The following is a 13,617-nucleotide window of genomic DNA, read 5'->3' on the forward strand; positions in this document are numbered from 1 at the left end:
CATGGGGATGGGGAGGAGTTCCCTCCATTGTGAGTGCTTTCCCAGTGCTTTGATGGAGGCAGGCGGGGGAAGTCTGTGTTGGGGGCTCTGCCTAAGGAAGCTGCAGCGAGGGGCATCTCCCTTTGTGTGCCTGCTCAGACAGAAATCTGCACAAAAGTTCTTGGCTTTGGGGTATGTTTGAACTGCCACCACTGAGTCCACCTAAGGAGCCTGGGCTGTCATCAGGACATCTAGTAATGCTTTTCTCTCTCTGGGTATGAGCTTTAGGGGTTGGGTGGGGGAAGCTGAGATAAGATTTTTTTTTTTAAACTGGAATAATACCTTTCTTAAAGGCAAGTGTAGATCAAATTAAAATTACATGGGAAACACTTAATACATCTGTGATAGATAGAACGGCACAGGAGTTAACATTTGAGGCTAATGCAGCGCCACTGTTCTGCTGGCTTTTCCTGTGAGCATCCTCTCTGATCACTGTACTAACAAAGTCATTGTCTAAGAAACAGAAGCCAGTGAGGGGAGATGAAGGTGGTTGCAGAAACTCCCTTTGCCCCATTGAAGTCTGAATTGGACTGATGAAAAGCAGGAACGCTTCTCATTCTAGGAGACTTCCTGTCTTCCCTTTCAACCTACTGAGATAAGATTTTTAAGTCCTGCCTCGGTAGGGGTGGTACAGTGCAGTGGTAGTTACTCTTTCTGTGCCTGGGAAGATTGCCTGAAGGTGACAGCTCCGTGGCTAAAGATGAGCCACTTCAGGGGTCACTAGAACAAGCAAAGGTGCCCACGAATATGAACCAGGTTCTGGCACATAGCACCCATCAGAAGAAGCTCCACATCACCCAACCCCCAGCACTGCCAGCATCCTTGGGGAAGGAGGTGGCACACAGACTCAGCGCAGGAGGAGGAGCTGTGAAGCCAGCAGGCAGCTCAGTGACTAGCTACTGTTTTCTCTAAGCCTGAAAGACTTCAGATAGCAAGTGGTCCAGTTCCCCTCACCTGAAGCAGTTTCTAAGTCTTAAGATGTGGAAGGACAACTGGATGCCTTACAAAACTCCAATCTCCTAATCGTGTACTTGGTTGCTCTGGCAACCAGCTCCCATCCTCAGAGTTATCTTGTTGATATAAATAGACCCTGTTGAGAAAGGTTTAGGAATTACAGAAGATGCTTCCATCAGTAAAGAAAACCCAGGGATTTTGGGAGTAGTGGTCCATGAACTTTGGATACGGACCTAATTATTTATTTCTTTAAATCTTGCAATGTCACAGAGGCCCGGTCATGTAGAGCCTCGTAAACCATAGGATTGCACTTGTTCCTGAAGGCACCAAGTGACTCCCCTTACATTTAAGATGCTCCTTCCAGGAGCCAGCATCAGTTCGAGGCACAAAGACAGGGAGAAGAGGTAGGAAAGCAATTGCTGTCTTCCCAAGGAGGAGGGATGGGAGCTTGAAGGCGGTAGTGCCGGCTTGGAGAGGAGGAGATGGGCTTTCTGAGGCATTTACCATGTGTGACTCCCCAGGACTTCCCTGCAGGACTGGGAAATGGGCTATTCATTTTCAGCAACAATCTGAGTGTGGCATTCATGTACTAACTGGCTGATAAATGCCCTATTCTTGTAACTAGGTCGGAGAAGAATTGCATGAAGGGTGTCATTAAGATGTTAAAATGAGTGCATTACATATGTTAACCAGTGTATGAACCCTGTATTATATCTGGCAAGCGGGGTGTTAAATCCTTGCTCAACCAGCCAGATGTCCCTGCAGCTGCTGTGGTACTGCAGAGGGAGGCAGCCACCTGAGGCCTTTGCTACTCACGGGTGCCAGGAGTGTCTGGAGCATCTGGCTGTGCAAATTGCTTCTTCTGTGATTTGATTGACAGGTCCCGCATGGATCACATGATTCATATCACAGTATGGGTGAGAGTTCAGACTGATAAGTGCAGACTCCAGCAACTTGACCTTTACATGGAACCTATACAGCTGGGAATTCTCTTAGTCAGGACACACACACACACACACACACACACACACACACACACACACACACATTATACAGAAGGATGAAAACAAAATTGAAGTCAAACAAACATAAGACCAATTTAATCACATATACTCAGGGTCTTGTTTTTCTGGCAGCTATGCAGCACAGTTTACAAAGGTGCACTTAGCCTGCATTGCTGGTGGGAGTGCAAGCCGGTACAGCCCCTTTGGATATCAGTGTGGCAATTTCTCAGAAAATTAGGAAACAACTTTCCTCAAGACCCAATAATACCACTTTTGGGTATATACCCAAAAGATGCTCAATCATATCAAAAGGGCATGTGCTCAACTATGCTCATAGCAGCATTGTTTGTCATAGCCAGAACCTACAAACAGCCTAAATGCCCCTCGACTGAAGAATGGATAAGGAAAATGTGGTACGTTTACACAATGGAGTGCTACACAACAGAAAAAAAAAATGACATCTTGAAATTGGCAGGCGAATGGATGGAGCTAGAAAACATCATATTGAGTGAGGTAACCCAGACCCAGAAAGACAATTATCATAAATATTCACTCATAAGTGGTTTTTAAACATAAAACAAGGAAAATCAGCCTACAGATTAGAATCCCAGAGAACCTAGACAACAATGAGGATCCTAAGAGAGACATACATGGATCTAATCTACATGGGAAGCAGAGATGGACAAGATCTCCTGGGTAAATTAGTAGCATGGGGACCATGGGAGAGGATTGAAGGGGAGGGGAGAGGAAGGTAGCAGAGAAAAACATAGACCTCAATATAATCAATTTAAAAAAAGAAGAAGAAATTGGGTAAATTGTGTGGAGCAAAACTCCTATATCCAGTTAAGGACTTTAAAATATAACTCAGAGTCTGTATTTATTCTTACTCAGTGTGGCCTCCCCCAAGTGGCTCTAACTTCTCAAGAAAAGCAGCTTTTCCCTGAGTTTGCAAAAAAAAAAAAAAAAAAATTCCTAAATCATTTAAAAAGCCACGTGGGGGTCTGAAGGGATCTGAGTCCTAGTTCGGGTTGTTTCCCTATTACACTCCTGGGAACTTCACTTCTTGGACGTCCCGTTTAAGAGGAGTTGAATGGAGGCCATAGTGAAGACCACAGTTACACAATCAATTGATCTTTTGTGTGCTTTGCTCCCTGGAGGAGAGATTGTGAAATCTAAACATTTTTTTCCTATGACTTAAGCTCAGCTGTAATTAAGAAAGAAAAAAAAACCTAATTGGTTGTTTTCCTGTCTCTTCATATGTACTCTGACAGAAAATATGAAAAATTAATGCAATCTATTTCGAGAGATAGCACTCATATGAAACTTGGTCATTTCCAACTTGAAAACCTGAAAGCCTGCCTGTGGTGGTCCAGGAGACGTCAATTTGAGGCATTGTCCACTAGGTGGCACTGTGTCTGAAGGTTTCTTTAGCCTTGGCTGCAATTTCTTTGGCTGCCTGCTTGATTCAGTTTTCTCTTTTCTTTCTGTTTTGTTCCTGTTTCTTGTTCTGTTAAAGGAAGTTATTATAATTTAGGCCTAAAGTATGCTTACCTAAAAATGAATACTTTTTTTTGAAAAGACTACTTGTCACAGTTTGACCATAAATAAGCTCATTCATTCGTGAAGTTTCTTATTAACTCTCATAGGTAAGATTCTTATCGTCCTGGGTAGTTTATGGGAACCAAGAGCCGTGTGTGTATGGGTGTGTGTGTGTGTGTGTGTGTGTGTCAGTCGGTCTGTCTGTGTCTGTGTGTGTCTGCGTGTCTGTGTATGAGTATGTATGTCTATGCATGTGTGTGTCTGTGTATGAGTGTGTGTGTGTGTGTCAGTCTGTCTGTGTATCTATGTATGAGTTTGTATATCTATGCATGCGTGTGTCCGTGTATGAGTATGTGTGTGTGTCTATGTATGTATGTGTGTCTGAGCATGTGTGTGTTTCTCTCTGTGTGTTGCAGGTAGCTGTATTCTGGGAAGCCAAGCTGCTGATCTTCTAAGTTAGGGAGTCAGGCAATTAGGTTCTCTTGCAGATGACTAGAGAGTGGCTCCTGGTCAAGGGAGGGCTTTGCTGGACTCCACACTCTAGAAACTGTCCAGGCTTCTGCTCTAGGGTGTGTATTATATGATTCTTGGATAATTCAAAAATGATAATGGGGAAACTTGGCTGACCGGAAGTGCAAGAAGTTATCTCTGCTTTATGATGTGGGATAGGCATGTACTTTGTGAGAGGATACCTCTGAATGAACGTGGGCTTTTCTCTACCACGATTCATGGGGACGCTGATCTAGCAATCACCTTCCTCAACCTGCTGGATAGCAGAATCCCCTTTGGAGCATCTTTTGAAAAATATCAGGTTGATATGAGATCACTGGCTGCAAATAAGGCCAGGATAACCCCAAATCGCAACTGCACCCTCTACCTATAAGAAATTTGTATGAGTGTCCATACTCGCACGCATCCACACACGCACATGCATGTGTAATGGTGCACTTGTGTGGGGGGTACGTGTGTACATGTGTGTAGGAGCCAGAGGCCATTGGGAGGTTTTGTTCTTCAGAAGTAATCCACCTTGGTTTATGAGTACAGGGCCTCTCATTGGCCTAGAGAAAGATGGTTAGGCTAGATTGGCTGCCCAGAGGGTTTCAAGGACCTGCTTGTGAGCGCTGGTATTACCTACTGAGTGCTGGATAACAAGGGTGCACCCATGTCTAGTATTCCTGGTTCTTTTTTCAAACAAACAGATAAACAAACTAAACATGGGTTCTAGGAATCTAATGCAGATCTTTATGGTTGCATGGCAGGTATCCTTCAGCTAAGAATGTATGTATGTATGTATGTATGTATGCATGTATGTATGTATCTTTTTTACAGTCTTAATGCTCAAAGACAGCTTAAAATTATAGACTTGGACTGGTATGTTTACAATTGACCATAAATAGCAATTACTTTCTGGCTCAGAAGATTGGGGCAGAGACATACATGCTACAGTGTTTTTTGCGTGTGACCTAAGGTCACAGATTCATCACAAGATCCCTTTTTTGATATTGAAACGTCCTTACTGAGTTTTTGAGAGGAACTGCAATTCTTGGATACTCTAGCGGAATAATACAAAAGCATTGCCTCCTGGGTCTCTAACGAGAGGTCTAATTCATCCTGGGACACGAACCCTTTTCTCCCCTGACAGCAGGCATTGAAAGTGCTTCTGAGAGGTGCTATTTATTGAATTTTCTTGTAACTAAATGGATCTGTGGCAGCCCTGACCTAGAAGCCGCTGGTGAAACGGGCAGGGAAGTGCATTCCCAGCGGAGAGGGAGAAAGACGGCCCTGCCCATTTCATCAGGGGCCTCGGTCTGCTGCTTTGGGCTGGGTCTCAGTCTTTGAGCTAATTCCTCATTTGCCCATGCAGAAATCCTTGCAAAGGGGATTTGTCAATCTCAGTAGCCGAGGCTTTAGCTGCTGCTCGTCTGTTAGAAATTCAAATTCGAGAATCCAGCATAGATCCCCTGCATCTCAGACTCAGAAGGCGTTGATCCTGCAGTTGGTACATGCTCGCCCTCCTGGAGGTCGGCTCACACCATTCTCAGCTCTGAGACATTTTCCTTGATTTTCCTCCACGATGAGTCTGAGTGTGTAGAAAGTCAGGGAAGAGATCTGTAGGGATGTGGTGCACATCCGCTCTCCTGCCAGTGGTGCAGGTCAGAGCTGGGGGGGACAATGAGGGCGTGGCTGTAAGCCTCAGAATACCACTCTGTCTCTAAGATGCCTATTCTAATCAGGTAAAGATGCAGTATGTATGTGTGATATCTATGTGTAGATATACACAATGGATATAGAGACACTGTATATATAAATGTGTAAAGTTACAATGTATAATGAGGTACTGTGTGTGTATATATAAATGCATAAGAATATATTTAGTTAATAAAGTATACTATATATGATTAAATATATAGCTATATACGTAAACACATACATAATTTTGTATACATGTAACTATATATACATAATCACACACATACACACATACACACACATATATATATATATATATATATGATATACACATATATATATATGCATAATCTGCAGTGTGAATGTCAAGTGAGCCAAACCAGGAGATTCTAGAAATTGGGATACCATTGAGAATCCTGAAAAGAGACCTGTGAGACTGGAGGTCAGCAGAAGTGGGGAGGGACAGAAAGATGACCGAGAGCCATCACATTGTTCAATGCAAGGGACCACCATCTGCTTACAGTTCCATACAGTGGGCTTCAGGCTGTACAAGCATAGGCCAGGGCAGAGGCTGACCTTATATAACCTCCGTGGAGTCTCCAAGAGTTATGAAAAGCAGACTAGATCCTCACCTCCTTTGAGGGTTCTGAAGGTGGAGAGAGGAATAAGGAAGAAGCAGTGTTATCTCCAGGTGGCTTCTCATTGCTAAGGGTTGAGCTTGTCTTATTCTGTCTGCCCACTTGATGTCCTTATGGTATAGCCAAAAGCCTCTCTGGATAAGGAGAGCTCTCATTCCATGGCCTGTCCTTTAGACATTGTAAAGGGGTGGGTGGTCAGCAGGAATGTTGTTCTGGCAAGGGAACGAGGACACCATCCTGCGCTGATAGCATCTGGGTATGTGAATTTACTGGGCACGCGGCTGGATACTCACCTGCCTTAATCTCATCTGACCTTCCCAGCAGGCTGCTCTTTAAGCGTCAAGGTTTGAACCAAGGCTAGAGCTTCGACCTGCTCTCCCTATGGGACATTTCACGTTGAATCAGGGGAGCCTGTGGTCACTTGCTAGAGACTTCATTCTGGGAGCTCAAGTTAAATATGCGATTTAAATATGCAGTTTCTGATACCTATCTACCTGTATTCATTCTTTTCCTGGCCTATGCATCTAGACTTATTTGTAACAGAATTTTAAGTTAATTATTGACATACTAAAAGCTCTTAGACCTTCATATAGTACTTTAAATATACTGTGACTTTAAACACCACCACCACCAAATCACTTTTTGAGTGAACCAAGCATCATTCTCTTTCTTGTGGGCTAAGCCTCTGCATTACAGTAGGAATTCACTAGTGACTTACACAAAAGGAGGCCCCCTGCAGACCAAAGAAAGTCATGCATTTTGTATATTTGTTACTTTTCTTGCTTATTTCATTTCCATTTGTATACCTGTTACAGATTTTTTTAAATTATGCTCAGTTATTTGGTTTTACAAGTTAATTTGTCTCTTGCTTTCTTTTATTACCCCAAAGGTTTGTTTGACTAGGTTGTGTGTGTGTGTGTGTGTGTGTTTGTGTGTGTGTGTGTGTGTGTTGGACTTTTAAAGCATTTTGGGGGTTCAGAATCTAGGAATACGAGCTGCAGGGACTTTGCTGCCTCATTGTAAAACACGCTGGCTGATTGTACATCTGGTATTCCTACGTATCTTTACTACTTTACAAAAAGAATGAGTTGATGGATAAAATTCTCTTTTATTTCAGGAATTGCAACATATCGTTGGGCCACAGCGCTTCACAGGAGTTCCAGGTAATCAAGCATTTGCATGAGTGTTTGAAGTCCCGGACAGTCTGTAATCTGTGAGCTCACCTGGTTCTGTCATCCGCAGCTATGATGGAAGGTTCGTTGTTCGATCTGGCTCAGCGGGGCAAGTCGGAGATGCAGCCCTTCGCTCACCTCACTGTCAATGCTGCCAACATCCCATCGGGTAAGTTATATTTACGCTCTGCCTGAAAACGTACTTCAGGTTTTCAGCCCTCAACCCATCGACATGCTCAAACCTACCCTTAGCCCGTTACTAACACTTTTGAGTCTTGACTTCTCAACCAAAAGGAAGAGGCAAATCCTTCAATTGACCCCTACTTGTGAGTCATGCACAGTCCACATCATCCCCGTATTCATTTTCGGATCACGGAAGTGGGTGTTTCTTTTAAATACCTGCCGGTCGGGAACACAGTGGCCCATGCGCTTTCACTCATGAAGTGGATTAGCTTGGTATCAAAGGCATCTCCATTACTGACCTCCTTGGTGGATGACGTCATTCAGCAAGCCAGAGAGTTTTCCTTCCTGGACGACAGCAGTCTTCAGGAAGCTGAGATATCCTGTCGCTCTTCCTCCCGCTCCCTGGTAAACATCCAGTTTAACAGGCCAGAGACCCAATTATTTTTGAAAATGAGGACCCAGAGCTCAGTGCATCACATAGTTCCACTGGCTACTCACCACGGGCTAGGCAAGGAAGACAAGGATCCCAGTGAACGGTCTCTTCCGAGAGAGTGATAACTGAGCATCACTGTTAGTGCTACTGCGTCCTCCATACTGAGCACCTCCTAGGCTTAGGTCTTCTGCTGTGTGTTCTCATCCTCACTGCAAGCAGTTGCCATTCGGATTATTCAGCCAGTGAGACGGTGCTTTGCATAGTTTGTCACTTACTTAAGGTCACCGTAGCAATGAGATTAGAAGTTGACTTTCCACTCTACTTAGTTTCCAGGTGGGTGCTGGGTATTTTCCTAGCAGCAGGATGCAAGGTACCTGTGGTAGGGTGGCTTTGTCAGAAGGAAGTAACGCAAGGGTCACATATATTTTTGCCAGAAGTGGATTATTTTGGTATCTAATGACCAGGGTTCTAATGTCTGCTTGGGTCTGTGACCTTGTACGCAGTACTGGAATCTGCGCCTCAGCTACAGTAATCATAGAAGTAATATCCACGTTGTGGGGAAGCAATAAATGCTATATTTTTGGGGTAGAAGGAGGCATATTATTACACTCACCAGATGTGATTTACAATTATTATTTGAGCTTGATTAAGCCATTATGCAAATTCCATTTTATTCTACAAATGGCTTAAGGTAGGAAATTTTTTTTCTTTTTTGAGTTTAAACTTTTTAGAGTCTTGTAAGTAATAAAAGTCCATCTTTTAATAAATAATTTTGAGCCGTTATCCTAGCATAGGCCATAGAGAGAGTTTTGTTGTTGTTGTTGTTGTTCTGATTGAAGATACAAAAGGTGAGGAACCAACTCTTGAGCTGCTAGGAGATTCTCTAGGCTGCGTGTTCTGATCCGCATAGTTCTCTGTCTGTCTGTGCCTGGTGGGGGAACGACGCTAATTTCCCCTGAATGGCAAAACTAGTTTGCATGCTCACAGAGACAATCAAATTAATACCAGTGCATGGGCTGTGTGTGCCGTGAATGTACCCTACATTTATCTTTTCAGTTCACTTTAAATGGCATAGGATAAATATTGCCTGCGACGGTGTGCCAAAGTCGGCTTGGCAACGGTGAGCGTGTTTTAGTTATAAAGCCTCCTCTGCAGGCACCTAGAATTTAACCGGTGCCAAAACTCCAGGCAGAGCTCCTGGTTATGTTCCGACAGCTATTTGGTTTAGGGTGCAGGGAAATGAACCGCTCTGTGATTCCATTTAAGAAAATGGAGTCAGCGGCTCTGGTTGGGCCAACAGCCCCTCTAGCCCATTGTTCTCCCAATGCCGGCTGGTACTGAATGATTCCGAGGAAGTTGGCTTTCTCTTGCTGTTTTAATTTTGGAGCGCTGCTATATATTTATTGGTACACAGTCCGTCAGAATCTGTCCTTTGTGGACTGTGCTGCAGTTTCAGAAGTTTCTCGGGGCAACTGTATTACGGCGTAGTTGGGGGCGGGGTCAGGACATGGGCTTTTCCTTAGGAAGCTGGGCAGGCTGAATGTTTGCTGAGGTCCGGCCGGGTCCAACATCTAGCAGCTCTGAGCCCAGCAGAGAGTTGGAGAGGTTAGCCGGGCCCTCAGCACGCCTCATTAGCAATAGAAATCCTGGCTGCCAAGGCCTTCACCTTGCTATTTTCCCATCTATCGCCCACTGCTCTCTTCTGCTGAGTCCTTTGTTCGCGCTGTCTGACTTTCTAGCGGCTCACCTGTGGGCCTCCTGAACTCCCCACTGGGTTTTTTCTCGCCAACAATATGCTCCCCTCCTCAACCCATTTTTGACTCCTAGTCTTGCGGCTCTTCTGTCTGGCCAAGCTCAGCTTGGCTGACATCACAGATCTCTGCAGCTTCTTTTGGGCAGTCCCTTGTCGCTGATCTCAACCATTGCTCTTTCTAGCAGTCAGCAATGGCAATGGAATAAAAATATCACATTTTATATGCTCACTTCTTATTTACCCCGCCATCGGTGGTAAGCATCCCAAGGGCCACCTACTTGGTAAAAAAAAATCTTCATTTTGGACCGAGTGAGTCATTCTTCATTTCAGGCAGGAATAGAAAGCACCATGTTGGGTGTCCTCTTGTCTGATCACCAGGAGGAATCAGTACTTGAGAACAGGACTGGAGAAAAGCAGAGAGTACATTATAGTATAGAGGCTGCTTCGGTCGCACTGAGCTATGGGGATGGTAGTCTGTCAAGGTTCCGATCGATTCTCACCATATTTTGTAGTACATTCTTGCCCTCCCTGGCCATTATCTTACTCCAACATGAGTGGGCCCGTTCCATAGGAAGAAGAGACCTCACTTTAGTAATTTAACCTGCACTAGGCGATCGAGTGAAAGGAAATGTAGTATAGGAATTGGGTAAGAAGCTGGACAAAATGGAGTAACTTGAGATGGGAATATTTTTAATTTCCTAAGCTCTGCCTGTGGATTAGGTGGCCCTGGAGCAGCCTGGAGGAGTCAACATGTCAGCCTTTCTGACGATGTACTGAGCAGACTTTGACAGTCTCATGTCGACTCCCTTGGGATCCTAGGGTGGTATTTGCACTTGGAGCAGCGGACTCCAGAGCTGATCTAAGGCCTCCAGGGGGAACAAAGGAAGATTGCTGTTCAGGGCCCGCAGGCTGGTGACTGGCTGGGCTGTAGCCCCCTGCTGTGGTGTTTGTCTTCTTTGGAAACTGGAACCTTGTTTTCTTGATCATTTAATGATGGGTTGTCCCACTGGAGATTGGCTGCTGCCTTATCGCCGCCGCCACCACCACTTTCTCCACCTCCTGTTTGATTTCTGCAGTAGCTTGATTTGGAGGTCCTCAGATCACATCGAAGAGACTACAGATCATTCTCTGGTTCATCATCTGACTCTCTAGGGAAGGATACAGTGTTCAGGTCCCCCCAGGACTCAGGGTACTGTGGGAAGGTAGATAATATAGGTGGTTTTATTATTATTGTTATTACTATAATAATAATAATAATTATTATTGTTATTAATACATAGATCTTCTTGGACCCACCAAGCCAGAGAGTTGTCAACTTTCATGACTTGGAATCTAGCTCATGAGGTGGTGACTTCAGTGTTAGTCTCTGTGCTTACTTATTTTATTCTTTTTTATTTATTTTTATAATCATTGGTGTTTTTTGTCATGGATGTTGGGTCCCCTGAAATTGGAATTGCAGACAGTTTTGAGCTGCCATGTTGGTGCTGGGAATTGAACCAGGGTCCTCTGGAAGAGCAGTCAGTGTTCTTAACCACTGAGCCATCTCTCCAGCCCCTATTTCTTTTATTCTTAAAAAATTATTTAAATATACTATCGCAAACCATAACGTTGAAACCATAATAACATTTTTGTTCAAGTATATCTTGTATTTTGACCTCATTCACTTTCTGTCACACTTAATCCCAAATAGCACCCTTTCTATTTGTATGGTTGTATGTGCGCATGCGTCTTGTAGTTTCTGCACTTGAGCAAGAACTTGTAACATTTATCTTTTCTGGGGCTCCCTAACTGATTTCTGACATTCACCATCACAATACTAACAAGCTGTAGGCAGCATGACACCCAACGAAGTTTTTATGCTGCAGAAACAAATTATTCCCTGTCGCCCTAGCCTGAGGCCAGCTGACTGTGGCTGTCCTGTTGACTCCAGGGAGATGGTACTGTGAGTTTGGTGCAACTCTCTATAAAATCCTTGGAGGGAAGATGTGGTTTTGGACCTTCCCATGCTTCTGTAAACCCTTACCCTCTCAGTTACCACTTTCTCTGGTAGAATAATTAATGTCCACATAAGTACACCTATTGTATAATTTGATTTATTATTGGTATCCCCAATTTTTAAAGAGCCGGTAATGTACATCAAAGTCTTGGACTATGAAAAACACTGGGTACATGGCCGATTTACAATGTTCCCTAGAATGTGGACTTCTCCAGCAACAACAGCATGGACGTCCCTCATCACCTCATTTCTGGACAAGAAGGGGTTGTAGGAAAACATGGAACTAGGGAGTGATTTTATAATATTAGATGTGGGATTGCATGAAGTTGAGATGCTAGGACATTTTGTGTCTGGACTTCTCTGGGGATAGACTCTCGGCTGTGTGACTCTGGCTAAGGTGAAGGTAGTAGATAGATAGATGATGACTCAGATGGAATTGGCCTACCCATAGCTTTTTTGACCCGATTCTCGCATCCTTCTACAGACTCCTGTCCGTGAACGGAGGTTAAGTTATGTGACAGATGGAAATTCTCTTTCTGTACAAGTTGATTTCTTTCCTATCCGAATTGACTCTGGCTAATTCTTCTCTTCACCCTGGAAGGAACCGCTCCTCTCCACAGGGCTCAGTCTTCTCCCTTTTATGTTTCCAGGCATTGTAGCATCTTCATGGAGTCAGTTTTGACCCCTCTATGTGGAAATAACTCCTCCCTCCCTCCCTCCATCCCTCCCTCCCTCCCTCCCTCCCTCCCTCCCTCCCTCCCCCCTCTCATTCTCATAGCAATTCTATGTACCTCCTCCAAGCTTTGCTTCTTTTCTGAACCATGTTGCACTTATTGCTCATGTCCTGTAGCTTCCTCAAGGGCAAGAATAGAGGACTTTTGATTTGCGCCTCCAGTGTACAGGACAGAAAGCATTAAGTTCAGTTGAATGCACCCATCCCCATATAGAAAATGAGTGTCAAGGTAAGTTACCATGTTAGAATAAGGACTGTGGTGTTAGCGTATAACGCTATCCCACCATCTTATAGAAAAAAAAATGAGGAAAGTTTTAAATCCAAGAAGTGGATTCTAAATCTGTGCCTCTGTCCTCTGTAGGTTCCCATAAAGTCAGTCTGTCCTCTTGGTACCACGATCGGGGCTGGGCCAAGATCTCCAACATGACTTTAAGCAACGGAAAGCTAAGGGTTAACCAAGATGGCTTCTATTACCTGTACGCTAACATTTGCTTCAGGCATCACGAGACGTCGGGAGACCTAGATACCGAGTATCTTCAGCTGATGGTGTATGTCATTAAAACCAGCATCAAAATCCCAAATTATCAAAACCTGATGAAGGGAGGAAGCACCAAATACTGGTCAGGGAATTCTGAGTTCCACTTTTACTCCATAAACGTTGGAGGGTTTTTCAAGCTCCGAGCTGGGGAAGAAATCAGCGTTCAGGTGTCCAACCCCTCTCTGCTGGATCCGGATCAAGATGCGACCTACTTTGGAGCTTTCAAAGTTCAAGACATAGAGTGAAAACCGTTCTGCGGAGTATTCGCATGTATATCCTAGATGCTTGGAAGCGTTTCCAAAAGTGGAAGATGTATATAGGTGTGTAAGACTACTAAGAGGCACGGCCCACATTGAACAAAACTCGGGGTCTTCTCTCTTGACCCTGCCCAGGCCATGCCTGTGTAAAATTAATAGGAGATGCTAGACTCCTGGTGGTTATGCCA

The 13,617-nt window shown here is 44.2% G+C and overlaps 1 protein-coding gene across 1 annotated transcript in view; it reads left to right on the forward strand.

Annotated features, from left to right (window-relative positions):
- The window catches only part of Tnfsf11 (TNF superfamily member 11), a 30,971-nt gene extending 17,554 nt beyond the window's left edge, over positions 1 to 13,417 (forward strand). Inside the window, exons 3-5 of the mRNA XM_038310675.1 lie at positions 7,482 to 7,527; positions 7,607 to 7,705; positions 12,996 to 13,417. Of these exons, the coding sequence (XP_038166603.1) occupies positions 7,482 to 7,527; positions 7,607 to 7,705; positions 12,996 to 13,417 (567 nt within the window). The remainder of the gene's footprint in view (positions 1 to 7,481; positions 7,528 to 7,606; positions 7,706 to 12,995) is intronic.
- Positions 13,418 to 13,617: the final 200 nt, after the last annotated feature.

The sequence above is a fragment of the Arvicola amphibius genome, chromosome 13, assembly GCF_903992535.2.
Source record: "Arvicola amphibius chromosome 13, mArvAmp1.2, whole genome shotgun sequence".
Lineage (NCBI taxonomy): Eukaryota > Metazoa > Chordata > Mammalia > Rodentia > Cricetidae > Arvicola > Arvicola amphibius.